The sequence below is a fragment of the Colletotrichum fructicola genome (assembly GCF_000319635.2).
Source record: "Colletotrichum fructicola Nara gc5 chromosome Unknown KSG_Nara_v1_contig01, whole genome shotgun sequence".
In the NCBI taxonomy this organism is placed as follows: Eukaryota; Fungi; Ascomycota; class Sordariomycetes; order Glomerellales; family Glomerellaceae; genus Colletotrichum; species Colletotrichum fructicola.
The window spans coordinates 4923615-4949198 of record NW_027094051.1 but is presented as its reverse complement, the minus strand read 5'-3'; the positions used below and the strand labels follow the sequence as shown (position 1 = coordinate 4949198).

General features: G+C 56.6%; 7 protein-coding genes across 7 annotated transcripts; 3 read left to right on the top strand and 4 right to left on the bottom strand.

Moving 5' to 3' along the window:
* Positions 1–328: 328 nt before the first annotated feature.
* On the bottom strand, positions 329–4980 carry pds5 (Sister chromatid cohesion protein pds5; the record flags this gene model as incomplete). The annotated part of the gene is made up of 3 exons (XM_032034433.1): positions 329–1060; positions 1109–4579; positions 4636–4980. The coding sequence occupies 3 exons, from the start codon at positions 4978–4980 to the stop codon at positions 329–331; spliced, it is 4548 nt and encodes a 1515-aa protein (XP_031886435.1).
* Positions 4981–7653: 2673 nt separating this feature from the next.
* Positions 7654–9854, top strand: CGGC5_v001390 (uncharacterized protein; the record flags this gene model as incomplete). Its single annotated transcript, XM_032034432.1, has 4 exons — positions 7654–7663; positions 7726–7917; positions 7976–8327; positions 8381–9854. The coding sequence occupies 4 exons, from the start codon at positions 7654–7656 to the stop codon at positions 9852–9854; spliced, it is 2028 nt and encodes a 675-aa protein (XP_031886434.1).
* Positions 9855–10432: 578 nt separating this feature from the next.
* On the bottom strand, positions 10433–12257 carry xkiA (putative D-xylulose kinase A; the record flags this gene model as incomplete). Its single annotated transcript, XM_032034431.1, has 3 exons — positions 10433–11638; positions 11689–12131; positions 12203–12257. 3 exons carry the CDS (start codon positions 12255–12257, stop codon positions 10433–10435), a joined length of 1704 nt encoding a protein of 567 aa, XP_031886358.1.
* An 811-nt stretch (positions 12258–13068) lies between these two features.
* On the bottom strand, positions 13069–14353 carry MMT2 (Mitochondrial metal transporter 2; the record flags this gene model as incomplete). Its single annotated transcript, XM_032034430.2, has 2 exons — positions 13069–13667; positions 13735–14353. 2 exons carry the CDS (start codon positions 14351–14353, stop codon positions 13069–13071), a joined length of 1218 nt encoding a protein of 405 aa, XP_031886436.2.
* Positions 14354–16827: 2474 nt separating this feature from the next.
* CGGC5_v001387 (NAD-dependent protein deacylase SIR4) lies at positions 16828–18030 on the top strand (the record flags this gene model as incomplete). Its single annotated transcript, XM_032034428.1, has 1 exon — positions 16828–18030. The coding sequence occupies one exon, from the start codon at positions 16828–16830 to the stop codon at positions 18028–18030; it is 1203 nt and encodes a 400-aa protein (XP_031886213.1).
* A 39-nt stretch (positions 18031–18069) lies between these two features.
* On the bottom strand, positions 18070–18745 carry CGGC5_v001386 (uncharacterized protein; the record flags this gene model as incomplete). The annotated part of the gene is made up of 2 exons (XM_032034427.1): positions 18070–18236; positions 18289–18745. 2 exons carry the CDS (start codon positions 18743–18745, stop codon positions 18070–18072), a joined length of 624 nt encoding a protein of 207 aa, XP_031886522.1.
* A 381-nt stretch (positions 18746–19126) lies between these two features.
* Positions 19127–25584, top strand: bimB (Separin; the record flags this gene model as incomplete). The annotated part of the gene is made up of 2 exons (XM_032034426.1): positions 19127–22290; positions 22341–25584. The coding sequence occupies 2 exons, from the start codon at positions 19127–19129 to the stop codon at positions 25582–25584; spliced, it is 6408 nt and encodes a 2135-aa protein (XP_031886416.1).

The window sequence follows — 25584 nt, the reverse complement described above, 5'->3', positions numbered from 1 at the left end:
CCCGGATGACCAGGCATACACCGAATCGGGCAGGCACGCTTATACCGTTTACAACGGCATAAGGATGGCGGTCGGCTGCATAGTCTGGGCCACTTACACTCACTCAAGCACTAATTGCGACACAAAACACGATAAACATACGATTAAGGGGTATATTGACCGCTCAAACGGAAGCACATGAACGATATATATAAGCTACCAACTCGCAATTGCAGCGCACCAGCCGTGCACTCAAACACCCGACCGCCAGAGGAATATCCACCCCGCAAGAAAGCCCAAAGCTACACAAACCTAAGAGATTGAACCGCAAACTTTTTCATGCACCAAGCTACTCGTCGTCATCAACGTCCATCGATTCTTGAGCGGGCCTTCCCCGTGTGCTGCGCGCCGATGTTCTGGTTGCCGTTTTGGGAGCGGCCTTCTCCTTTGGTGCGGGACGGGCCGGCAGCTTCGTCTTTGCGGCTGCCTTGGAAGTTGCCGCTGATCGGCCCTTGCGTCCGTTGGACTTGGGCGGAGGTGAGGCCTTCTCTTCTTCCTCGTCGTCGGCCTCTTCCTCTTCCTCTTTGTCTGACTTTGCAGCAGCTTCGTCAAGGTCTGACAACGGGGAATCTTCCCTATCTTCCTCTGCCTTGCCACTCGTCTCCTTGACCGGCTCGTCCTCTTCTTCGTCGCCCTTTGGAACGTCTGAGAGGGCAGACGAGTCGCCGTCCTTATCCGAGTCCTCAGACTCCGATGCGGAACCCTCCGCCTCTGGCGTTGGTGCGCCCTCAATATACTCCCACGATTGTACGCCATCCCACATCTCCTTGTCATCATCAGACGAGTCGCGCTCGGCGTACTGGGAAGTCTTTGTGGCTCTTCCGCTACGCCTCCGGTTCTCCTCGGGTATGTCAGAGCCTGGGCGCTTCTTGATCTTCGCGGGCTTCTTGGGAGCGGCCTGTTTCTTGACCTTGGGAGGCTTTGGCTGCTTGGGTGGCCTAGGCTCCTTGACCTTAGCAATCTGCCTAGCCTTCTTCGCCGCCGGTTGACGATCTCCCCTCTCGTCCATGGACTTGCGCTTCTGCATGGCTGTCAGCGAGATACTGGAAAGTCAAAGGGATATTCATACCTTTTTCCTATCGATGGACTTGAAGAGATCGTCAAGTTTCTCGTCAATTTCCACAGGGAGGAATTGCTTCTCGGCAATTTCTTGGGCTACCTGGTGCGAGGGCAGAGCGGTGTAAAGACCGACAGGGAGGCCGACCTTGGTCGGGAACGCCTGGAAACTCCAGTTCTTCCTCTCTTGCCATTTTCTGATGACGGCCTGAGCCAGGTCGCTGATGATTTGCAGGTTCTCGCTCTCATCGGGATGGATAGCGTCACGAGTTTGCTTCACTCTTTCAGCATACTTGAAGATTAGACCCAGGTTTCCCTCGGTAGCCACGTTCGAAACGTAGTATAGGATGTAGCGGCCGTGGTCAGCCAGATCGCTAGCATAAGATGCTCGGTCCTCCTCGCTGGCCTCGGCAAGGTTAGGTAGTCTGTTGAAGTCGGGGTGATGTGCCAGCAAAGAAATAAGCCTGGCCATGATGGCCTCCATGGGACGCTGCTCGGACGTCTCCAACGCGCGCACGCGGGAGCGAATCCAGGTCTCGATACGTTGCTTCAAGTCGGAGTTGGGCTCGAACGCCGTGAGGAAAATGATGGTGTAGAATCGCACGCGAAGCTTGCCCCGGGCCAGGTACTTCTGGAGTTTCTCGATGAAGCCCTTCCGAACCTGGAGCTCAGGATCTTGGGCAGTGAAGGCCAAACGATCAAAGTCGGCGCATGTCAGCAGGTCATCGAAGTGCTTGATGGTGCACAACTTCAACAAAAGCTGAGCAGCAAGCAGGCGAAGCCTTGACTTGTGGTGCTCTGGTGTATCCTTCGTCTTGCAGAGCTCTCCCCTCTTGACAACCAAGGTCTTGAGCAACTTGAAGACCGGAGGCGCCTTTTCCTGGGCCTCTTCGGCCTTCTGCATGCTCCGGAGGCGGTTGACGAGGATGTGCAAAGACAAGCACTTTGCCTGCAGTTCCTCGTCCATGTCGGCATCCTCAACCCACTTAGGGTCCTTGTCGGAAGCATCCCCTCGAACTTGCAGCAGGATCTGCTGGACCGTCATGTTGAGAATATCGTCATCGGCGTCCAAGGTAATCTTGGGCGCTTGGAGTTCCAGCTGCGCGACAGCCTGCAACTTGTTCAGGAAGTGAGGCGAGCCGTACTTCCAGTCCTCCATGACCTTCTGCAATAGACCTGTAGCGCTTACAAGTCCCTTCTCGTCCCCCTTGGCGAGGAGAATCTTGATGGCGTACTTGGCACACTTGACCGGTCGGCCGTACAGAGCATAACTTACCAGAGCTTGCGAGAACTTGCGGTCCTGCGGAATCTCTTCCGGGTACTTCTTTGAGTAAGACGCGCAAGCCTTGAGAGTGTCGACCACTATCGAATCGTTCTCGCTGGTCTCGCTCGGTGCCTGGTCGATCAGACCCTTGCACAGTCCCCCAACGTGGGTCTTGAACAGCTCAGGGTTGCGCTGTGAAATCTCATTGAGTATCTCGTGAGAGACGGTGCCGTAGCCGTCCTTGTCGTTTCTTGAGCAGTCAAGAATAGTCGCAAGATGGCTGCGGTTGAACAGCAGGCAAGCCGATCGGTAGAGGAGCGGAAGCAGCGTATCCAAAACGGCCGCCGACTGGCTAGCGTTCATACGCTTCACGAGCTCCTTGATGGCTTGTCGCACCGTTTTGTAATCGCTCTCGGAGCTGACTGAGTACTTGACAAGCTGGTATGCGCGTCGGTCGTTCTGGTTGGCGAACTTTTGAAGGTCCATCTTCACCTTGAACGAATCCGGGAAGAATTGTGTGATGTACCCCACTGTACGCTCCAGGTTCGCTGTCTTCTTCGGGCGGTTGTCATCCATCACACCGCCATTGTAAAGCTCGCACTGCTTGACGAAAGTCTCCAGGACCTGTGCAAACTGAGGCTGTCGACCCTGCATGGCAAAGAAGGCCTTCTTGGCGGCCGAGTCTAGCGACTGCGTCAGAAGCAGAAGCCTCTCTGCGCGGATCCGATCCTGTTCGGCAACGCCCGCGTTCTGTTGGCTCTGGCTTGATGACGCTCTGGTGCTCTTCGGAGTCTTGATGGGCGGGTAGTTCAACGGGATCAGACATTCAAAAAGGACACGATCAAGCAAGATATTGAGCTCGAGATCGTTGGCGTAAAATGCATTGAAGATGCGTGTAGGGATTCCAGAGAGGGCTGCAACAACAGCCTCTTGTCCGGCAGCCAACTCGCCAGAGCCGACGGCCCAGAGCTTCGCCAACAGAGTCATTGCGTCAACTCGAACAGCATTACGCTTGTCACGGCAGCGGTCTGCGAGGCTATTGAGGACGGATCCATCCTTGTCCACGCCTCCAGGTGCTCCAAGCTTGGTAACGAAGTCGCGGAAGCTGAAGAGCTCCATAACCTTGACAGCAGCCAGTCGAACCTTTTCATCGCCATCATTGAGCTTCTCACCGAGATACTTTACCAACTCGGATTGCTCCTCGCGGCTGAGACCAATGCCGCCAGCCGAAGTGGCCAAAATGTAGCCAACCGCGTTGGTCCAAGCAGCTCGAATTGCCGCTGTCTTGTCGTTTCTTCTGCCCAAGAAATGGTGGTATGCGGTCGCGTGAGTTTGGGCAAACGACTGAGGCGAAAGTGGCGTTGTGAGAACGCTATCGGAAACTTGGCTGGGCGCCTCATCGGCCAGGCGCAGCGGGGGGTACTGAGCGGGATCCAAAACGGGGAGAGGTGGTGGGCCAGCAGCGCCAAGTCCAGAGATCATGTCTCCGAGAGTTTCCGTAGCCAGTTGTCGCAAATCGACGTTGTCGGCCGAGAGCTCTGCCTCAACCTGAGGAATCACGTTTTGCAAGACAGACGGGCAGGCGCGCCAAAGTTCCCTAATCAGAAAGTGAGCTTTTCTGAGCTCCTTAAGTTCCGAGTCCGTCGGGCCTCTGGGCGCATCCTCATCGTCCTCTTCATCATGCTTTCCTACTGTCTTTGCTGCAAAACGCGAGGCATCAAGGATGACATCGCTGAAATACTGGCTGACATAGTGCACCATTTTCTCGGTGCAGACGTTGCAGATTTCCTTCGCCATGATGTAGGCTGGTGGTTCGTCTTTGGGCAACAAAGTGGACTGGTTGCCGTTCTGCTCGCCGCGTTCCGTACGGCTCTGGAATCCACCCGGAGGTGCCGCTCTAAGGAATTGGGCCATGATGACCTCGATAACCTTGGGGTTCATGCCGGAGGCCTCGTCGACAAGGGCGATGAGCATTTCCGTCATGGTATTACCAACTTCCTTGGAAACGCCCTCTTCCGAGCTGGAACCTCCCGAGACACCATCGAAAAATACAGAAAAAAGACGGAGAAGCATCTCATCGGCGCCATCGACATCGTTGATGAGAAGAATACTCTTTACTTCGGTAAGTGCAGTCAGCACGGCCTTGTGCTGGCTGTGGTAGGGATGAGCCTGGTCGCTCAATGACGGAAAGATATGCGATACGAGGAGATTAAAGAACATCTACAAGATCAATTGTTAGGCTGGGCAGAGAATACACAACATTCTAGGGGACTGACCTTGGTCTGGTCCGCGGTGAAGGGCGCGTCGGGGGCGCACAGGCGGAGGATTTCCGAGATGCACACTGCAGTATACGCCTTCACACCCTTGTCTTTATGCGCCAACAAATTGCGTTGGCCCAAGGCGTGGGAGACATCATTAAGAGATTCGACGTTGACGGCATCCTGGTCGATGCTGCTCAGCTCCTCGTAGAGAGCCTGCAAGCGGTTGAGCAGCTCTGTGGTGGGTATGGGCTTTCCGGGTCTCCACGTCAATTCCTCGTCGAATTGAAGGCTGACGAGCTCTTCGCCCTGCTCCTCCTCGACCTCTTCCTGAGGTTCATCGCGACCGCGACGAGGCGCCATCTCGTGAGGTATGCAGAGGGCGCTCGGCGGGTGACGTGGTGTGCGGAAGCGGGGAAGACGATTATCGAGAGTGTGTTCGGTCGACGGAACGTGTCAAGAGTCGATGATGCGCGCACAGGTTAAGTCATGGATGAAAAAGTTGCGCGTCGCAGGTATCGATGAAGAGCGAAGCGACCAAAACAAGCGCGCCGAATTACAGACCAATTGCGTGGTGGCGACGAGAGGTGGGTGGAAGCTCGAGGGGCCTTGAGTGTTGCGACGAAAATGGATGGAAGGGTCGAGTCGTGTTACGCGCCTGCGCCTGCAGTTCATCGGGTTTCGCGTGCTTACCTGAGCTGAGTAGCAGGAGCTGGGGAGGTAAGGTACCTCAAGGTCGACTCAACGGGAGTGGGACCTGCCTCAGCAGGAGCAAGCAGGAGCTGCACCTGCACCTTCCCTTGTCGTGGCGTGTGGCCTGGCCCGGGCGCGACGTGAAAGTGGGGCTTCCCCTGTCATGCCTCGGGCCCGGCGTGGCTGGTGCAGCACAAGTCGCAGCTGTGAGTGTGACCGCGACGGAGCTCACCGTTCCACGCTCAACCTCCTGTCTCCACTTGTCGGGCACTCGAGCCTCTGCTGTCTTCAACCTCACCTCATGCGTTTGTGGCAGCGCAAGTGCAATCTTCCTTGTGGATAGGAGGAATTTTCGTGGGAAATTCGAGTGAATGGTACAGATAAATGCCATTGAGTCCTCTTCCCCGGGTTTCGAACCGAGTCGCCGCTTGAGAAGGTTGAGCACGCGACCATTTCAATCAAGTGGTCCAACGATTCAATTCGATCTTCGAGGATAGAGCCAAAGAAACCATGTAGATTCTGATATTTGGGTACTAATCTTAGATATTTGCAGGCATAAAGTTGCTTCCGATTGCGTTTCCCAGGACTGGGGGATCGGCAAGACCTGCGACTGCCGCGCTGAAAGGTGCTGGCGTCGAGTGACTGTCAATTAGTAGGAGTGTGACGCCTCATGGATTATTTTCCGTCACAAGGAGAATTTTCTATGGAGGAAGCAGCCCTTCTTCCTTCAGCTGGTCCCGTCTCATCGATCTGGTCGACGCAAAGATCGAGATGGAATTGATTTTCACTTACAATACGACCTTCTGGCCGATATTTTGAGAAAGTACACAGTGAACCCTTTTTGGCGGTCACCCGAGAACTTCAGTCCCGTTGATGGGGACAATGGCAACAACACCACAAGCTGTTTACTTGGGACCTTTCACTTCAAGTGACCTGATTCTTGAATCAAGTTCCATTCTTGCAGTTGAAATTTCGTTGAAAAATAATTACCATCATCTCTGAAAGCGACTGGGAACGTGAAGTTGACCGTCAGAAAGTTCAGAGCTGAGCTGGAGGAGACCGCAAGCTACCTCTTAGGTCTATCATTTTCCCCTGCAAGTAAACATATATCTCGAGGTAAGCTACAGGTCTGATATGCACAATCAGTCATGTGCGATGGGTTAGGGAGTAGGTCGCTGAAGGTCCAGTGAGCCCGTTGCACCCTGGTTGCTGGGCACCCTGCCCTCCTGGTATCGTAGACCGACCTAGGTGAATAAGTAGACAGGCGAGCTGGCTGGATGAGCATTCGATCAAGACTTCTTTGGTGTGAGGCGCCCTCTTCTTGTCCTGCCGCTCCTTGTGCCGTTCTGCTCTCCCACGTGGCTCGCTACCCTCCCTCGACCGCCCACCCGCCTTTCACCTTTTCCTTCTCCTGTCGCGATCCCACAGAAACAAACCCTTCTCTTCTTCTTCCACCCACCACGACAGCTTCGCGCAAACACTCGACAACTTTCGTTCGCCACCAAAGGTACGTAAATATCTTCCCGAGAGATCACAAAATCCTCTTCCTCCTCATCCCATCTAACTAACTTTCACCAGCACTTTGCGCCTCTTTCGTTCGTCTCTTTTCCAACACTCATTCTACAATTCAGTCTCAAGGTACGTCGACAAGATCTTCAATCTCACGACCTCTCCTGCTTCTCACTTTACCATCAAAACCCTTGGGGCAGCTTCTCAGCCTCGAAAACCCCTTCTTCTGAGGTCTCCTCATCCTCACGATTTTCCCCATATTCAAATTACCCTCCCAGCTCCCAGAAGCACATTTGCCTTGTTTTCTCCCTTTCCACTCAACAGCTCAATTGAGCACCTCATCTCTGCCCACTCTCTCCTCATACCACCCGTTCTTTGTGGCAGACCAGTCTGAGCAAGAGACGAAAAAAGTCACTCCCTCCTTGCGCCTTCCTTCTTCGATCTGTTTCCCAGAAGCGAGCGCACAAGTTTGTTTTTTTCTTCTCACCTTTATTGACGCGCCTCTCCCCACTGCCTCCTTCTCACCTTCTTTCTCTCACCAACACCTTCACTCTTCTATCGCCATCTCAACTTTCTTTTCCCTTCACCACCCACTCACCACGCCGTCTCTCATCCAGACTCCCACGTTCTCTAGAACAGAAGCTGTGAGTATCACCAACTTTGCCGCGTTCTTTTTCGCTTCGCGCCTTTTTTTTCTCTCCTTCTCCCTATCGCTCTCCCCCGATCTCAGCCTCTCACTTCACAAACTCACTTCCTTCGATCCATTAACAATCAACTAACAAAAAAACAGAAAGTCATTCCTTACAAACACCGATCGTCAGCAGCATCTTCAAGATGATGGACAGTAAGTTCTTTCAAAAACAAATCTCACAATCTGTTTTTTTCGCATTCTGACCACCTGACCAGACGGCAAGCATCGTCATAGCGGCTACTACGCTGAGGACGAGCTCTTGGAGATCAACGATGGCTCCATCACTCGCTCCACCAAGTGGAAGGATGACTGGGCTGCTTACCGCAAGTCGAGTTTCTGCTTCCTGGCCTATGTCTTCCTGATGGGTCTCTGCGTTCTCTCGGCCGTTATTGGCATTTCCTACGTCGGTAAGTGCATACTCAGCTCGTCTCAAGTTCTGCCCCGCTTTTCTAACACTTGAGCCAGCCATCCGCAACGAGATCCAGAGCAAGAACGCTGCCGACCAGGCTCAGGCTGCTGCCATCGTCCCCCGCTTCCCTGTCATGAACTTCCACGCTGGATCCTACAACGGCACCCACTACTCGCTCAACCACACCCTCACCGCTGTCTCTACCGGTATCTCAATTGATGTCTTGACCTCAACTGCTGTTCACTGCCCTGAGGAGACCGAGACCACCACTCAGCCGGCCAACCTGACTTCCATGGAGTCCACGACTACCATCAAGAAGACCCGCACCCAGACTCGCACTCACGAGCAGTCTCAGGGTACCACCGTGTCTCCTGCCTTGGGCGTCACCGGCACCCAGTCTGCTACCCAGTAAGCTCAACCCTACACTCTCATCATTCGCAGTCTTCTGACGTTTTTCCTAGGTCCGTCGATGTCATCACCGAGTTCATCACCACCTCTGTGACCAAGACCGCGATCCAGACTGCCTCTGCTTCCTCCATGAGCGTCTCTGAGTCCACCTCTCAGTCCACCTCTGAGAAGTCCAGCATGTCCAGCTCTCAGGTCCAGAAGCCTTCCGTCGAGGTCTCTTCCGTCCTGGTTACCAAGACACAGACCGCCGTCGTGACTTCCGTGAAGCAGGTTACTTCCACGATTGAGGAAGCTGTGGTCACCACGACTTACACCCCCACTTCCATTCTCGTCTCGACCGTCTACGTCACCTCAGAGCCCCTCGCCACCTCGACCCAGGAGGCCCAGTGCTCCATGGACGACCACACCGTCTACGTCACCGTCACCAAGACCGCTGAGCCCAGCTTCTCAGCCTCTTCCACTTCTTCTTCCCTGACCAAGACAAAGACCAAGACCGTCTCCCCCTCTCCTTCATCTGTCTCCGCCTCCAAGGCCACCGACACCGTTCTGATTACCTACACCGTCACCATCGACAGCTTCAAGCCTACCAGCACGAGCTCGTCTTCCGGCGCTGTCAGCGAGACCACTACGTCCGTCACCTCCGAGGCCAAGAAGACCTCCACGGTGGTCGTGAGACACACCAAGACAATCTTCGAGACCGTTGTCGACGGCACCACTGTCGCTTACAGCACCACCGTCTCCTCTGCCCTTCCCCACGCCGCCTCTTCCGAGGTCAGCCAGGGCACCGGTGATGCGACCACGACAGTCACTGACATTGTCACCGAGACTCACCGCGCATCTGCTTCCTCTGATGCTACCACCACCGTGACCTCCTCTCTCACTGTCTCCCCCTTCAGCTCCACCTCCACTGTCAAGAAGACCAAGTCAATTGAGACCACGATCGTGCTCACCGATCGCGCCACTCAGACTGTCATTGTCGGCGGCATGGAGACTGTCACCGTCTACCCCACGCTGTCCCCCTTCCTCAACACCACCTCCTCTTCCGTCGAGGTCGTCACCGAGGTCGACATCAGCACCCTCACCGTCACCGTCTCAGGCGAGGTCCAGACCTCCACGGTCGGCGTCCCCAAGAACGCTACCGCCACCCTCACCCTGAGCAAGACGGACGTGGTCACGACCGCCCTCTCCACCATCACGGGCGTGTCCAACACCACCACCCTGACCACCCCCACCCCGGAGGTCACCATCAACACCACGGTCTACATCACCGGCTCCCCTGTGAAGTACACCAAGACCGAGGGTGTTGAGCTGCCCCTCTACCCCACGGGCGCCAACGGCACCATTGCCACTCACCCCGCTGGCCCTGTCAAGCCCAGCCAGCCTGCCACCACCACCGCTCCCGTCTTCTCCTCTGCTGAGAAGCGCGCCGAGCCTGGTGTGGTCTTTGGTGCCGCCCTCGACCCCACCCAGATGAACTGCCAGACTTGCCTGGTCCTGTTCGTCCTGGCCCTGCTCGTCCTCTTCTAATCTTTCACTTCTCCTGCTTTTTCTTTTTCCTGTCATCACTCTCTCATTCTCGTAACGCACTGCACACCTGACCGGAACCCTTCACGGGATCCAGTCACACGCTGCCCTGCCTGCCCGCAATGTCGATGACAAAAGAACACAAAAAGCACTTTTACTTTCACACTGTTGCACTGCACAACAGCACGAACGTTACGGAAAGGAATGATTAACGCAACGATGATGAATTGATACCCCCAACAAAAGGATTTGGGAACCCAGGTTTACGAGAACAGAAGGGAAAAAAATCGGGCTTTGTATGATGCGCGAAGGACTTGGTCAAAAGGGATTCATTTGGGAAACCACGACAGGAAACTTCTTGGTCTTTTGGCCGCTTAGGGTAGTTTGGTTGAGGTAATCCGGTGGATTTGATTTGGCTTCAGGACCATTGCTCAATACAAGACGATTAGCTATTACTTGTCCATTCTCTCGTGACGTCTTCGCATGTGTGTGTCGCGCCCCAAAATGATCAAATCGCTTGCATTCATTCGTCCTCACCGTCTAAAATTCTATCATAATTCTATCATTCCATCAAATCTTTTCTAGTTGTGCGCAACCTTCAGAATCCGTTGCTCCATCTCCTCGAACGCGCCCACGATCGGCTGGTACTTCTGGAATACCCCGTCCTTGAACCCGTCGTCGACCTTCTGGATCGCACCCTCCTCCTTCCACCGCTTGCCGATGAGCTCGTCGAAGCTCTCCCCTTCGCTCCTCTCCAGCGCCCACACCGCCTTGTACGCCCCGCCGAGCGCGCACGCGTTGCCCCCGACGTCGAGCTTGTACACCCCGTCGCACCCGCCGAGCACGTCGCCCATCACCCTCGCGATCGCCGGGTTGAGCGAGCCGCCGCCGACCAGGTAGATCCGGCGCGGCTGTGCGGGGAGGCCGTCCTTGGGGCTGTGCACGAGGTTCTGGCTGCGCAGCCGCATCGACAGCGCCTGGCTCTCGACGATGATGCGCGGGTCCGTCTCCTTGCTCCACTGCGCGGCGGCCTCCTCGAGCGAGCTGCCGTCCTGGTTGGCCGTGTACCGCCACGTGCCGGCCTTGATGTTGGGCACGATCTCGGGGAGGTCAAAGTAGAGCCCCAGCTTCGCCTTGTCGTCGGCCGAGCGGACGTCGAGCGGCGGGGTGTCGAGGACGGCCTTGTTGAAGCTGGCCCAGGGGTCGCCGCCGTCGGCCTTGGGCAGCGCGTCGCGCACGCTCTCGCGCGCGAGGCCGCCGTTCTTGTAGCACAGCATGAACATGTACTGGCCCGGCGTGCAGGGGTGGTTGAAGAAGTGGTACGCGGCGTCGGGCTTGTACACGGGGGTGACCATGAGGAAGGTGGACGAGGTGCCGAGGGAGACGATGGCGTCCATCGGGCGCAGTGGCAGGGCGAGGATGGTGGCCGGGTTGTCGCCGGTGAAGGGGGCGACCTGGCAGTCCTTGCTGAAGCCGTAGCGCTGGACAAAGTAAGCCGCGATGGAGCCCATGGAGCCGCCGCCGTCGTGGCGCGGCTCGCCGAGCTTGGAGCGCAGGTCCGCGACGCCGGACTTGCCGCCGGCGGTGAGCTCGAGGAGGGGCTCGCTCCAGCTGCCGGCGGAGATGTCCCAGAGGTTCATGCCGCAGACGTCGGAGATGTCGATTGGCGCGACGGTGCCGAGGAGGACGGAGGCGAGGAACGAGGACACGAGGGAGACGCGGGAGGTGGCGGCGTACATCTCGGGGAGCTTCTGGCGAAGACGCATGATTTGGGTGCCGGTGAAGCGCTGCGGTTGGTCAGTGTCTATCACGTAAATGCGGTGAGAGAGGGGCGTACGTGGTGAGCAGCGCTGCCTGTGACTTCGGCGAGTCTCTGAGCCGTCTCGAACTGGGCGTCGAACTTGTCACACTGCGATTGCGTGCTGTGATCTTGCCAATTGGGGGCGTACGGGTGCGAGAAGGCCGCCTTGAGCTGCTCGACTAAGGGCTTGTCGGCCTTGAGCCCGCCGAGGAGCTTCTCGGCATCGTGGCTCCAGTAGGTGCTGCCGTGCTGCTGGCACGAACCGCTGATGCCCTTGATGCGGTCCATGGGAGTCTTCTTGCTGAGGCGATCAAGGACAAGGTCGATTGCCTCGAGGAACATGGCGACGGGGGCGTAGACCTCGCCCTCGGCCTCGCTCGTTAGAACACCCTTCTTCAGGCCATACTGCTTGCCGAAGTCAGCATCGAAGTCGACCTTGGCCTCGGAGACGACTGTGAGGTCAGACTGGACGACGATGGCTGTTCAGTCATCAGCATCGTGAGTCGAATGATGATGGTGGAGTGAGATGGCAACTGATGCATGAACTGACCCTTGAGCTGTTGGGTTGATAGATCGAACCCGAGATACAGGGGACCGGCACTCATGACGACGGCAGACGAGAAGATCGTATACTCTTTTGGGTATCAAAATCTGTCTAAGATGATGCAATTCGAATCACATAAAAGCTCTGAGAGACAGGAAGGGGGAAAACACGATGCAGCCCGGATATTTGGGAAAGTTGACCGCTGCCCACCACCTTACATCACTCTACGTGGGGAGTGGACATGGAGGGGCAGCTCGGGACAGGTTGCACGGTATCAGCCTTGTGGCAATTCAGGCTAAAACCGGATTGACCAATCGTAGATTTTGTGCCTCTTTGCGACGCATATGCGCACCAATGACATCTCGATGGCTTGGCAAAAAGCCAAGACAGCCTTGTCCCCCAGCTCGGGGGTCGGGGGCAGCTTAACCCGCGTGCTATGCGCACCTTAGATTTTAGATCGCAGTCCCCGCATGCCGGCCCAGGGATTGATAGGTCGGGATGAGGCGAGTAACTAGGTTGCGGGAATGGGCAGAGTGTGTGCCGGCGGCACAGCGCGAGACACGGCTGTATGCAAGGTGACAGGCTAAGACAATTGATTCTGTTATTGGCAAGGAGAGACACAAGCTCTCCGGATGACGGGCCTAAATGCTGGCCTTTTGCTAACCCCCCTGAACGCCGCCCAGATGCATCGCATACTTGAGAGGACCCTCCAAGTATGCTCTTCTAAAACATCCCCTATATGCCACAAAAAAAAAGGTAAAAAACAAGACGGTGGCTGTTCCACGCTTCCGGATAGTGTAAGGGAACCAAGGGTATCTCATCGTGAATGGCAAGCTCATCCTCCCGAATGTACAACTAGGGACGTCGGCCGCTTAGTGGTGCTTGTGGTGACCGTTGCCGTTGGCGTCGGTGGTCTCCTCCTCGGGCTTGTCCATGTTGGCCTCGCCGGGGATGAACTCGTCAAACTTAGGCGCGATCTCAGCCTCCTTCGGGACGTAGCGGACCTTGATCCTCCGAACTCCACGCACGCTAGAGCCGACTTGGGTGCGGACGGTCTCCTCGACGGCGCGGACGTGCTCGACCGTCCAGGCTCCCGGAACAGCCAATTCAATGTCGACGAGGTAGTTCTGGCCGGACTTGACACCAGAGATGTCCCTGACTTCGACCTCGTGGCCCTCGGTGACATCAGACAGGCTCCTAAGTGTGTGCTTCTCGACCGATTCCTTGACCTCGTCATCGATGCTACGGTCGGCCAGTTCGTACAGAGCGGACAGGGTGTTCTCCGCGCCAGCCTTGATGACCAGGAGAGAAATCATGAGGCCACCGACAGGGTCCAACCAGGCAGCATCCCTGAAAAAGTTTGCGCCGAGAATAGCAAGCAGTGTAACAATTCCAGTCCAGCTGTCGACACGGTGGTGAACGGCGTTGGAGGCGAGGACAGAAGACTTTCGTTCGACGGCGACTTTCATTGCTGCAAAATCTTTGTTAGACACGTTGCTTATGTTTGCTCACTCAACAGGGGTTTGGGTGACACCTACTTGCTTGGTACAGCCACTCCTTGATCGCCACGGTGCCGAGAGCCAACCAGGCCGCGTGCAGGCTGGGGCCAGAGTGGTCGTGGTGATGGCTGTGGCCGTGGGAGTGAGCGTGGGCGATGGCCTCAGCGGCCGCCGCGGGATCCAGGAAGAGGTGGGCGTGGAGAGTCAGCAAGCTGCTCCAACACATGAACAGGCCGCCGCCCAGAAGCATGCTGGAGACTCCCAAAGAACCCAAGCTCTCAATCTTGCCGAAACCAGTGGGGAAGCCAGCGGTAGGGGGCTTCAGACTCCAGGAGACGGTGGCCAGCGTCAGGATGTCAGAGGCCAGATCCGTCAGACTGTGCCAGGCGTCAGCGACCATTGCCTGGGAGCCGAAGGCGTAGCCGCCGGCGCCCTTTGCAATGGCCATGCCGAGGTTGGAGTAGAGGCCGATGCGGGTGATGCGGACGCCGGCATCGTTCTTGTTGCTTGAGGTCAGGTAGACGTTGTCGTGACCGTGATGGTGGTGGTGGTGGCCATGGCCGTGGGAGTGGCCGCCGGAGCTGTGTCGTGTCTGAGTCTGCATGACGGTGGTGGGAGGTGCGGTGGTGGTTGTGGTGGTTGTAGTTGTAGAAGACATGATTGCGGTCTGTGTGAGGATGGGGAAAGAAGTACTGGTAGTGGCCGGTAACCTTGAGCGCAAGCGGAGGCGGGCGGCGTTGGGGGTTAAGTAAGGATCGCAGGGAGAGGCGGCCGGGCTGGATGTTTGATAGACGCGCACGCGGCGCAGGTTTGGGAGATGTGGCCTAAAGGGGGTACCGGTAACAAAATCGAGGCAAGATGAACGGAGGAGGGCGTGTACGGCGGAGGCAGACGGCCCTGCGGCGCGTCCAGGCCCAGATCGCATTCCCATCTCAATGCCCATCCCCATGCTTCTTTTGCGCGTCCCTGTGCCGGTGCCAGTGGAAGCTCCAGACCGGGACGTCACACTCACACTCAGCCCGGATAGGCGGCGGAGCAGACCCGTCGGCGGGCGCTTGGACGGGGGAGACATGTAGGTACGGTACGGCAAGGTACGGTAAGGGTACGCGAGGCACAAGTGACAAGGCACGAGGCTAGAGGCCGGGAGTACCAGGAATAGGATGGGGGGAGGGGACGAATGATGGGATGGCTAATTGCAAGCAGCGGCGGCAGCAGGCAAGGGACGCGTACATGACAAGCAGCCCAGTACGGATCGAATAGATGGGGAGCGCGGCGACGGGAGTGGTGGGAGTGATTTGGATGGTGGTGTACGGAGCCAGAGGTACTGGGTAAGGTTGGTAACGTAAGGCAAGGTACGGAGGGGAGGGGGGAAGGGAAGCCGAAGGCGAGGGAGAAGGTTGCGGGAAGGGCCTTGGGCCTCGGTGGTGGACTTGTGGCTAGGCTGTGCAGCGGAAGAGAGCGAGAGGATGTGGGAGGAAAGTGACACGGCAGGGTTTGAAGTTGAGAGTTGTCGTTGATGTTGCTGCCGTTGACTGACAGTCATGCATGAGGTACGGTGCAGTCAGGGCAGGTCAAGGTTGGATCAGTTCAGGTCAGTCCGGCCACGGCGGGTGTTCGATCTGATGTCCCCGACTCTCTCGGGCTGCAGTCGCTTGGCCTCGCCGCGGTCGCAGTGCGCAGAAGTGGATGCAGTGCGGGTTGCAGGGCGACAACACAGGGCAATGGGCAGAAAGAGGCAGGGCAGGGCCGGCTCGGCGGGACAGGATGGGACAGGATGGGACAGGATGGGATGGGATGGGACCTATGGGATGGGTCGCTGATGCTAACCTAAGCTAAAGATGCCATCCGTTCCTGACGAGGATGGGGTCTGTAACCGTACTCTGTAAGGTAGGTAGTGTACATCGCAGCGGTATCCGTAGGTAGACCACAAGACGGGAAAGGCGATGATAGAGTGGATGCAGCATGGCATGGCCCTGGCCAGTTGAATTGGATTGATTGATTTGCTACTATGCCTGTCCCTAATTACAGTTGTACACGTTACCGCCGCATACAAAGTAAAGTGAAATACTGGGCAACGTAACGACTCAAGCTCACCAATGGAAGTGTGTGCAAATTTCTTTCAAACCAAAACCTGCGTTTTGGCCCCGGCACCGGGGTTTGGGATGGGGAGGGGGGGGGGAGAAGCTTGAATTTTCTTTTACAACTGGCCTTGCACCTCCTGCAGTGGCCCTGGGCAACTGGCGACGACATGCGTCAGCAGCGCCCACTATTGACAACGGAGCCCGGCGGGATGCTGCAATTAGCCATTGGGATCTCCAGCTGCGCGAACCAACTCTGGTTAAAGCGGATGAAGCGTACGCAACTCAAACAGACGGACGGAACCAACCCTCCAGGAGCCTCAAGCCATCACCTCCGGCCTGCCGAAAGAGGATGCCGGACGACTGTAGAGGCACATGAGGTGACAACCGGACGCATGCTATCGGACAGGCAGGTGACAGACAGCCCCTTGAGTCGCAGATAGTTGCTGTCCTGGCTCTGAGTTGCCAATTGCGAATGTGACCAGTGCCAAGTTGCCAATGAATACCCTCTCGCCTCTCCATTGCAACGGAATCTCTCTGATTTGCCGCAGGGCGCCTCGCATGGTCCGTGCCAAGGCCTCTACCACTGTTCAGTGTCTAATCACCTTCACAACACTGCAGGTGGTGTCTTCACTGCCATACCTCGGGCAAGCCACACCAGCTTTGTCATCGTATGGGGTGACAGCGGGCCCCCTTGAGGCTGGGACCCCCGAATCATGACGAATCGACAAGGTGACGATAGAGATGAGATCGCCCCTTGGACTCAACATGAGATGAGCCCGTCGCAACGCTTCCGTTTACCAATACACGCGTCTGACACCCGCCCTCGAAATTCTCCTCCCGTCCCTTGTTTGCTGCTATTCTTAAACCCACCCCCGGGCATATCACGTCCACATCACAACCCTCTCTTCCTTTAATTCAACCCCTTTCTGGTCTTCTCCTTCCTCTCACAGCCTCAGCCTCCACGTCGCCCGGCGCCATCCCACCTCACGATCCATTTCCCTCCCACATTCCGGCAGCCTTACGCAACACCCCACCACAAAGCCTCGCCCCGATGCGCAAACCTCTTATGCGCATTCCCTACACGGAACTCTTGGCTCCTCCCACAGTCCGTCCAAGTAACGCAAACTCCATCCCTGGCGCTGTCGCGGCCCTCCAGAACTTCTTCACAGCTCCTCCGCCACAGGGGCTGCCGAGGTCGACCGTAGTCTTGACTGGGGCGGGCCTCTCCGTCTCCAGCGGCCTCGCCGACTACAGAGGGGTCAATGGCACCTACCGCGTGAACAAGACTTACCGTCCCATCTACTACCACGAGTTTCTCTCAAATCACGAAGCACGCAAGAGGTACTGGGCAAGAAGTTTCTTGGGATGGACGTCACTCCACAAGGCGTCCCCGAATCAGGGCCACTATGCCATCCGTGATCTTGGCCAGCTCGGTCTTATTCGCAGTGTCGTCACTCAGAACGTCGACTCGTTCCACTCAAAAGCTCATCCTGACATTCCAACTTTAGAGTTACACGGTTATCTGCGGTCCACTGTCTGTGTTACTTGCAGGAACGAATACCCCAGGGACACCTTCCAGGATGAGCTAGCGAGGCTCAACCCGGCTTGGGCGACCTTCCTCGCCGAAGCCTTGGCTTCCGGGGCTCTCGATACAGAGAATCCCGCGGAACGCAGGGCCAAGGGCATCCGGACCAATCCTGACGGAGACGTCGACCTGCCCGGCGCTCCTTACACCACCTTCCGATATCCTGCATGTCCGCATTGCCTGGCGCACCCACCCTCCACCCCCGAGGGTGCTAGGCACGTCGTCGAGGTCGATCATGACGGCGCCTGGCACTCCTCCAGCTCTGCGGGCATCCTCAAGCCTGCGGTCGTCATGTTTGGCGAAAGCATCCCCCATGAGGTCAAGACGGCGGCGGAGGAGGCCATCGACGGGGCTGGCAAGCTGTTGATCCTCGGTACTTCGCTAGCCACGTATTCAGCTTGGCGGCTGGCCAAGCGGGCTCTTGATCGCGGCATGCCCATTGCAATCGTCAACACGGGAGGCGTCCGAGGAGAGGAGCACATCGCCGCGGTCCCGGACCCGGATCCGACAGGGGCACTTGGAGTCCGGACCGAAGTATCCACCGACGCCGTCCTTCCGGCACTGGTTGACCAGCTTCAGAAGCTCTCGGCGAGCGGTGCCTCCGCTCCCGCGGGAGGCGTAGCAGCCTTCAGGGAGAATCATGGTGTCTTCAAAGACATGCTTTCATAAGCCGCAAGATGTACAATCAAAAACGTCTCCGTTATGAATCTAGAAGAAGCTCGACATGCCTCGTGCCGGTGCCTTCGCAGCCTCAGAGACCCCTGTCGAATGCGATCTGGCTTCCTTTTCGGGCTTGCTCTTCACGCTCTCCGTCTGCCGTGACTTTTCCTGCTTCTTCTGTCGTGACACGTCTTCTCGCTCAATCTCTCTCAGCACTGGTCGAGTTCGTCAGCATTCGTGTAATAATCTCCGTGACATTTCACATACTCTCTTCCCACTCCAACTCCTTCTGAGGGTCGCCCGTGCCAAGTGCCTCTTCCACGTCAACTTTCTCGCCGCGTTGTATCTTTTCCACGACCTCTTTCAAGACTCCGATGCGGACGTCAGCTTGGCGTGAGAAAGCTTCGAACGACTGCTTGCTCGACAGCATATTAATCGACATGGAACCGATCAAGAGAAAGATGACAATGTAGAAGGTTGCAGGGTTCCATTCCTTCTTCTTCTTCGACTTGACCCGCTTGATCGACGGGTCTCCGGGGAGCTGCGGTTCGCGACGGAATGGTTTCGGGATCAGGCCCTTCCAGAAGTCGGACTGCGCAACCGTCGGCAGGGAGCTCGAGTGCCGCGCATGGAAGTAGACGGCTCGAGGGGCGGCATGCGCAATGGATGCGCTGCGTAGGCATGGAGCCGCGTCAATCAGCCGTTGTGTGGCAATTCGAGACATGTCGGCGGAGGAGCAATCAGAAAGATGAGTTAAAGGAAAGATCGATGCCCGCAGTGTGCTTCCGTCTTGTCTTGGAAGTTGGAAGTAAAAAAAGTTCCGGACCTGCAGTTGAAGGCCAAATGGTCCGTGCACTAGCAGCTTCCTCTGCACGAACCAAACCGGTTGGCGGTTGCCCCGGACAACGCCCCGGGGCATTGTTTAGCGAGATCTGCCAGACTGACAACTGCAGTGCACCCTTTGTGGATTTGCCATGAAGTCACACATCCAAATTGCTTCTCGAACAACAGCACCTCGCTCTTTTGGCCTACCCCTGGTCGTACTTTACGAATGAAGCTCGAGATTTCATGACGACATGCTTAGGACCATAACGTATACGATTCGATGACTTCCCTACAAAGCAAAGTAGAAGCCGTCAAGGCGGCGGCGACATCAACCGCGACATGCACATCAGCAACCTCCGTGTTGCTCAAAGAACTTCTTGCGACTGAGACCGAAACAGCGTCGGCAACAACGAAGACAACATCACGAAATGCAAAGTCGACAACAACCGCAAGAGGCAAGACCGCAGGAGCAGCACGAACCGCTGCCAACAAGAAGGAGGAATTGAGCCCAAAGGAAAAGGCAGCACTCGCGGCGCACATCGTCAACATCGCGCTCAAGTCGCTCACCGAAGCTTCGAAGCCCGCACCGGCGGCCACACCCCCGACACCATGCCGACGACAGAACTCGGGCGAGGACCTTAGGAAGACCCCGAGCCGACGACATCTGAGACGATCAAACTCATTGCCGATGACGCCCATGCAACCGCGTTCGCTAAACCGGACATCGACCTCGCCCATGACTGCCGTGAAGCCGGCACCGAAGCCGACCATCACGTCTACACCACCGACGACATGCCTCGCGACGGTCGAGTGTTTGAGGGCTTCCTTCGCCTGCCTGAGAGCGCTGCACAGTTCTGGAGCCGTGCCGCTTCCTGATTTGCAGCTGGAGAACGGCATGTCTTCTTTCATTGCTAAGCTTGTCGGCCTGGGGCTCCAGGAACATGCGCTGAAGGAGTTGAATATCCTGAAGCGAAGGCTCGATGCGTTGAGTACTTCACCTAAGACCAAGCCCAAAGCAACCAAGGCAGCAGCCGCGGACACAAAAATCAAAGGACTTGCAGAGCTGTTGGACTTTGGTGATGCCAAATTTTCGGGCGCAACTCTGGGTGTCGTTATATCAACACAGATGCACATTTTGCGCCTGATATCTTTGAGCAAGAAAGCAGCAATCATCGAAGCAGCTAAGCCGTTCCTGATCTCCGCCTGCCCGACATCTCCCATGAATCTCCTCTTGGAATCCGCCAAAGAGTCTACCCAAGCAAAAACGAAAGCGGCTCGGCAATTGGATTTGCTCTCGCAGTTGCTTACCTCCCTGGCTCCCAGCGTCTCTAACAAGGACGACGACACAGCGAAGGACTCCCGGTTGAGCTGTTCTCCGGCCACCGCGTTGGAGTTTCAAGCAATTGCACTGGAGGCTCGCCTGCACTGGTGGCCCATGGCAGGCCACAAGGCCGACGTCAACAAGGACATCGTGTCCCCGTTGTCGAGATGCCTCACCTCGTTTATTCGTAGATCTCAGTCAGACCTCGCCGGATCCTACCGTCGATCTCTCGATGTTTTCCAGCGCATCATGAAAATGGTTGACAGCCAACATCTGGAGCCAACTCTGTCATCGAAATCGCCGCTCGCCATCATCTACCAGGCTTTGGGTACCGCAGCTCAGGCTGCTCGGCTTTACAAAGACTCGGCCGACTGGATCTTGAAGATCAAGCAAACTTTGAACCCGGAGAGCGACTCCGCGGCGAAGTGCTGTGCTTACTCGGCGCAGCTCGTCGCTGTTTACGGCAAACAAGTGCCGCTCCCCGATCAGCAGCTTACAAAGGCCCTGACCGAGGTCATCGACGCACTCCAGGGCATGCTCAAAGGCGATTCCACAGAGCTTGAGGAACTAATGACCAACCTGTCGGCTGCTCGAAGGTCTTCAGTCGGAATATTATCAAGCAATAAGCAAGAGGTTTCCGAAGAGATCGTCGATCTGCTTAACAAGCTGATTCTCCAGTTCCCCCGATTCTCTGTTCGATGGCTCGGGAAAGCGCCGACAAGAGACTCAGCAGCCAAGGACCGTGTGCGCCACGAGCAGAGACGACAGATCCTTCTCAGCTCTGTCCCCCAAATCTTGGACTCGGCGTTCATGGTTGCGAAATCGCACATTGACAAGAACAAGATGACTTGGGAACTTCTCGACGGCCTTCTGCAGGAGTGCCTCATGTTGCTTGATTCTATGGGCGACATTAGCACTACCGGCTCAAAGACCAACGATGGCAATTCTGCGTACACTAAGATTTCCCATCTGTATTTCATGTTTTTCCACTGGTATCGACGTAACAACGAAAGCAAGCCTGGCGACAAGACGCCTCTGCGGGCTCTCCGACGATCCGTTGATTGCGTCAAGGACAGGCCATCCGAAGAGAAGGAGAAGGCACAGACTACAGCAAAGCTCGAATATTTTGCAGAGCTCTGTAAGCACGCGGGCCGCATTAACGATGCTCGAGATGCCCTCAAGCTCATCTGCACGAACATGGTCGAGGATGGTGTCCTGTCCGCGGTGGCCGCTTCCCTGTCGGAAAAGTCACCCGCGGTTGCCTGGGGCGCAAACGACAAGACAGAGGCCTTGTCACGGACGCTGGGTGCCATGGTCAAGCTCGACCAGTCTTGGAATGACTGGACCTTCTTCCTCGCAGATGTTGAGCGGGCGGCGGTCCTGGAGCGCATCGTCCAACTCCTTCTATCCGACACATCGAACGAAACGAAATCGGATGATATCAAGGAGCCGGTTACTGAGGCTCTCTTGAGGATTTACTCCGTCGATCGCTTCCCGATTCGCCGACTCCGTACTTTGACGCAGCTTCTCACAATGGCCATTGGCGACCAGAACCAGTTTCAAGATCTCCGAGAGCAAACCGAGGCGGCCCTACAAGCATGCCGTTCGCAGGATCTTGCTGATGACAGTGGTTTGGCAACCTATGTTGCGGACCTTGAGGCCTCCCTGGCATCAACGGTAGCACTCGTAGAATCTCATTCCGAGTGGCGCACAAGCCATTTCGAGTGCCCGATCAACGCTTGGCGTGTTATTGTGACCGAGTGCTCCTCCAAGGACGATGTTCTCTCCAGAGTCAACGACGCCGAGGGACTTCTCAGACAGCTCGGTGCCATTGCCAACTTCGCGAGGCTCCGCGGCGAGGACGAGTTCCTGCTGTCGATTCTGACCTTATCAGCCAACCTCTCGCAAAAGCTATCCGATTCGTCCACAGACTTGCTGGTCCAGTCACACAGCGATCTCGCAGATCAATATACCCACCTGGGCTACTCTGACAAGGCCGAGGAAATCCTCAAAAAAGCCCAGGAGTTTGTGCAGTCCTCGAGCAGTGATCCTGACCTCGCGGCCGTTAATCTTTTCGTATCTTTTACCGAGCATCAACTGGCTAAGCAGAACTCTGCTGCCGCGTAAGTTACCCAATTCTTCATCGTATTGACGCGATTCTAACAGGGTATAGTCAAAAGATGCTTCTCCAGGGCCGAGCCGCTTTTGAAAAGTCCTCCTCGAGTCGCAGAGGCTCCCGACAACAGAGAAAGCTCCTGCTTGCCAGAGCCGCTTGCCTGTTTTCCCGCATCAAATGGGACCAAGGTGAATACCAGCATGCGCTGTTTCATGCCAAGACCAGCGTCCGTCTTCTGTACTCGGACTGGACGAAGCTGGAAGCTAGATGGCAAAGTGCACCGAAAGCAAGCTCGGCACAGGCGTCGCGGGAAGGCTCTCCCGACACAGATGATAGCATCATTAAGGGCGATGCTCCTGCCCGAATCGACTTGTCCGATGGACCGGATAGCTGGGCACTCGCCTGCGGTCTCCTGACAGCTATGCTGCATCTTTCGTCTGTCTACGCCCATCTGGGTATGTTCCAGGAGACGGTCTACTACGCAGAGAAGGCCCACCAAGTCGCCAACTCAACCAACGCCTCCATCTACAGAGCACAGGCAGCGAGCTGGATCGGTTCTGTGTGGCTCAAGGCAAGCAAACTCGACAAAAGTCTGGGGTATCTGAACGAAGCGAGGCAGCTCATGGCCACGGCTGTTAAGCCCACGCGTCAGGCTTTCCAGCTCGCCTGCGAGCTCAGTGCCTCTTTCGGAGAGATGAAAGACCATGAAAACGAACTGCTGCTCCTCGAGCTCGCAGAATTCACCCTCGGAACCTTGAACACCAGCAATCAGGGTGCCATCACCGGAGTCAGCGCTGAGCAGGTTGTCCATAAGATGGCCAACCTCACGCTGAAGAGCGCTGCGGCGACAACGGCGACAACGGCCACTCGAAGAACACGGACGGCCAAGACCGCCGCTAAGACTACGACCAAGACAACTGCAGCGGCGAGAACTACGAAGCGCGCAACAGCCCCGAAAGCGAAGACGGCTGCGCCATCCAAGGCTGTTGTCGTTGCGGATAATGGTCAAACGTCTGACTTGAAGGCATCCATGTTGATGTACAAGGCACTGGTCCACCTTAGCAAGGGCGACTGGGCGGGCGCATCGGCACTTCTTGAGGAAGCCAAGCAGATGTCGACAAGTCTGCGGGAGTCTCTCCGTGTCCAGATTAGTGAAGCGACCTGTCTCATCGAGCAAGGCATCAAGCAGATGGAGGGCGACTCCGTCTTCTCCGTGGTCAAGGAGTCCACAATCTCCTACCCCTCGATTCACGCTGCAACCGACAAGAACACCACGGAAAAGACATCACCGGGCGGTCCCTCTCCCCGGAAGCCTCAGAGCCGGGCTATTTCTGCGGAGCGCAAAGCATCCAAAGAAAACGCCGCCTTTGTGGAGACTTTGGAGCAAGCCCAGGCACAGCTGATGGAAGCTCAGGCGGCCGCTGCTATTTCTGGCAACGGACATCTGGTTCATCGCATCTCAGCGTTGCTTCAAAGCACAGGCATCTTCTTGTCGGCCGCATCCCAAGGTGTTCCTAAAAATATCGGCAACTTTGGATACGCTGCCTGCTCTGTTGAGTTTGCACGAAACTTGACATGGAAACGGGAGCGAAGCACTGTGGCCACGGAGCAGCTCAACCCCAGCTTCAGCGAAACTGGTTGGCCGTTGGCCCTTCAAGTTGAAGACGACAGGCGAGCAAGCATCATGACTGCCGACGACATGACGAGGTTCCAGCGTGACTATGTCGACATCATTCCCGAGGCGTGGAGCGTCTTCTCTGTCTCGCTTAGCGATAACCGCAAGGATCTGTGCATCACGAAGTTACAAGCCGGCCAGAGCCCATTCGTCCTCCGATTGCCATTGGAACGTGTGGCCTCCAGAGACGGCGAAGAGGAGTTGTTCGACTTCCAGCGTGGTCATGAAGAGCTCATGGATATCATTAAGGCCACCAACGACAGCTGCCACAATGCGGGCGACTACACTGGGAAGGGAGCCAAGGCGGCCTGGTGGGCCCAGCGAGAGGACCTCGACAACAGATTCAAAGACCTTTTGGACAATGTCGAGCAGGTCTGGCTCGGCGGCTTCAAGGGCATCTTCTCTCAGCACCGCCATCGTCCCGAGCTCCTTGCCAAGTTCCAAAAGGCCTTTGCAAAGATTATGGACAAGCACCTGCCGTCTCGAAGGCAGGTACGTGGCAAGAAGACCACGAAGGCCCCCAAGGTTGCCTTGGAGCCTCGCATCCTCGACTTGTTCGTTGGCTTGGGAGACCCATCGACGACCTCGCCAGATAATGACATGGATGAGCCCCTTAACGACCTCCTCTACTTCGTCGTAGACATCCTCCAATTCCAAGGCGAGAGGAACGCTTACGACGAAATCGATTTCGACTCCATGGTTCTGGATACACTCGATGCTCTACAGGCCTACCACACCGCGGCCAAGACCTCGGAATCCGAGGAAGGAGCGCACAGCATCCTGATCCTCGACAAGGCGCTCCATGCCTTCCCTTGGGAGTCCCTTCCGTGCATGGAGGGACTGGCATACTCCCGTGTTCCCTCGCTCTCATGCCTTCGCCGATTGATCACGGAGCAGAGGGCTACTGAGGGCACCCACGGCGTTGATCACCACACAGTGTCACCCACTGGGGGCACGTACATACTCAACCCGGGTTCAGACCTCAAGAACACCCTCGCCACCTTTGAGAAGCCCCTGAAGACCCTCGGCGACTCCTGGAAGGGCATCGTCTCGCGTTGCCCGACAGAGGACGAGTTCGAGGGCGCCCTCAAGAGCTCGGACATTGTCCTCTACTTTGGCCACGGCAGCGGTGCGCAGTACATCCGCGGCAAGACCATTAGGAGGTTGGAGAAGTGCAAGGCGGCAGCGCTACTCATGGGCTGTAGCTCGGCGTCGCTCCAGAACGTCGGCGAGTACGAGTGCCACGGTCCCGTGTGGAATTACATGCTCGCAGGGTGTCCCGCCGTCGTGGGCACCCTCTGGGACGTGACGGACAAGGACATCGACCGGTATGCGGGCCGATTATTCGAGGAGTGGGGTCTGATGAAGAAGGGGACGTTTATTGATGAAAGCAAGCCTTCGGCCAAGGGCAAGGGCAAGGGCTTGTTCGCCGATAAGAAGGGCAAGGGCAGCAGCAAGAGAGAGGAGGAAGAAAGCCCGGAGCGCGAGGACGGCCGCGAGACGTCACTCGTCGAGGCCGTTGCTAAGGCTAGGGACGCCTGTCGGTTCAGGTACATAACAGCCGGCGCAGTGTGCGTGTACGGCATTCCCGTGTACATCAGCAGGGACAAGGCCAACGGCGCGTGA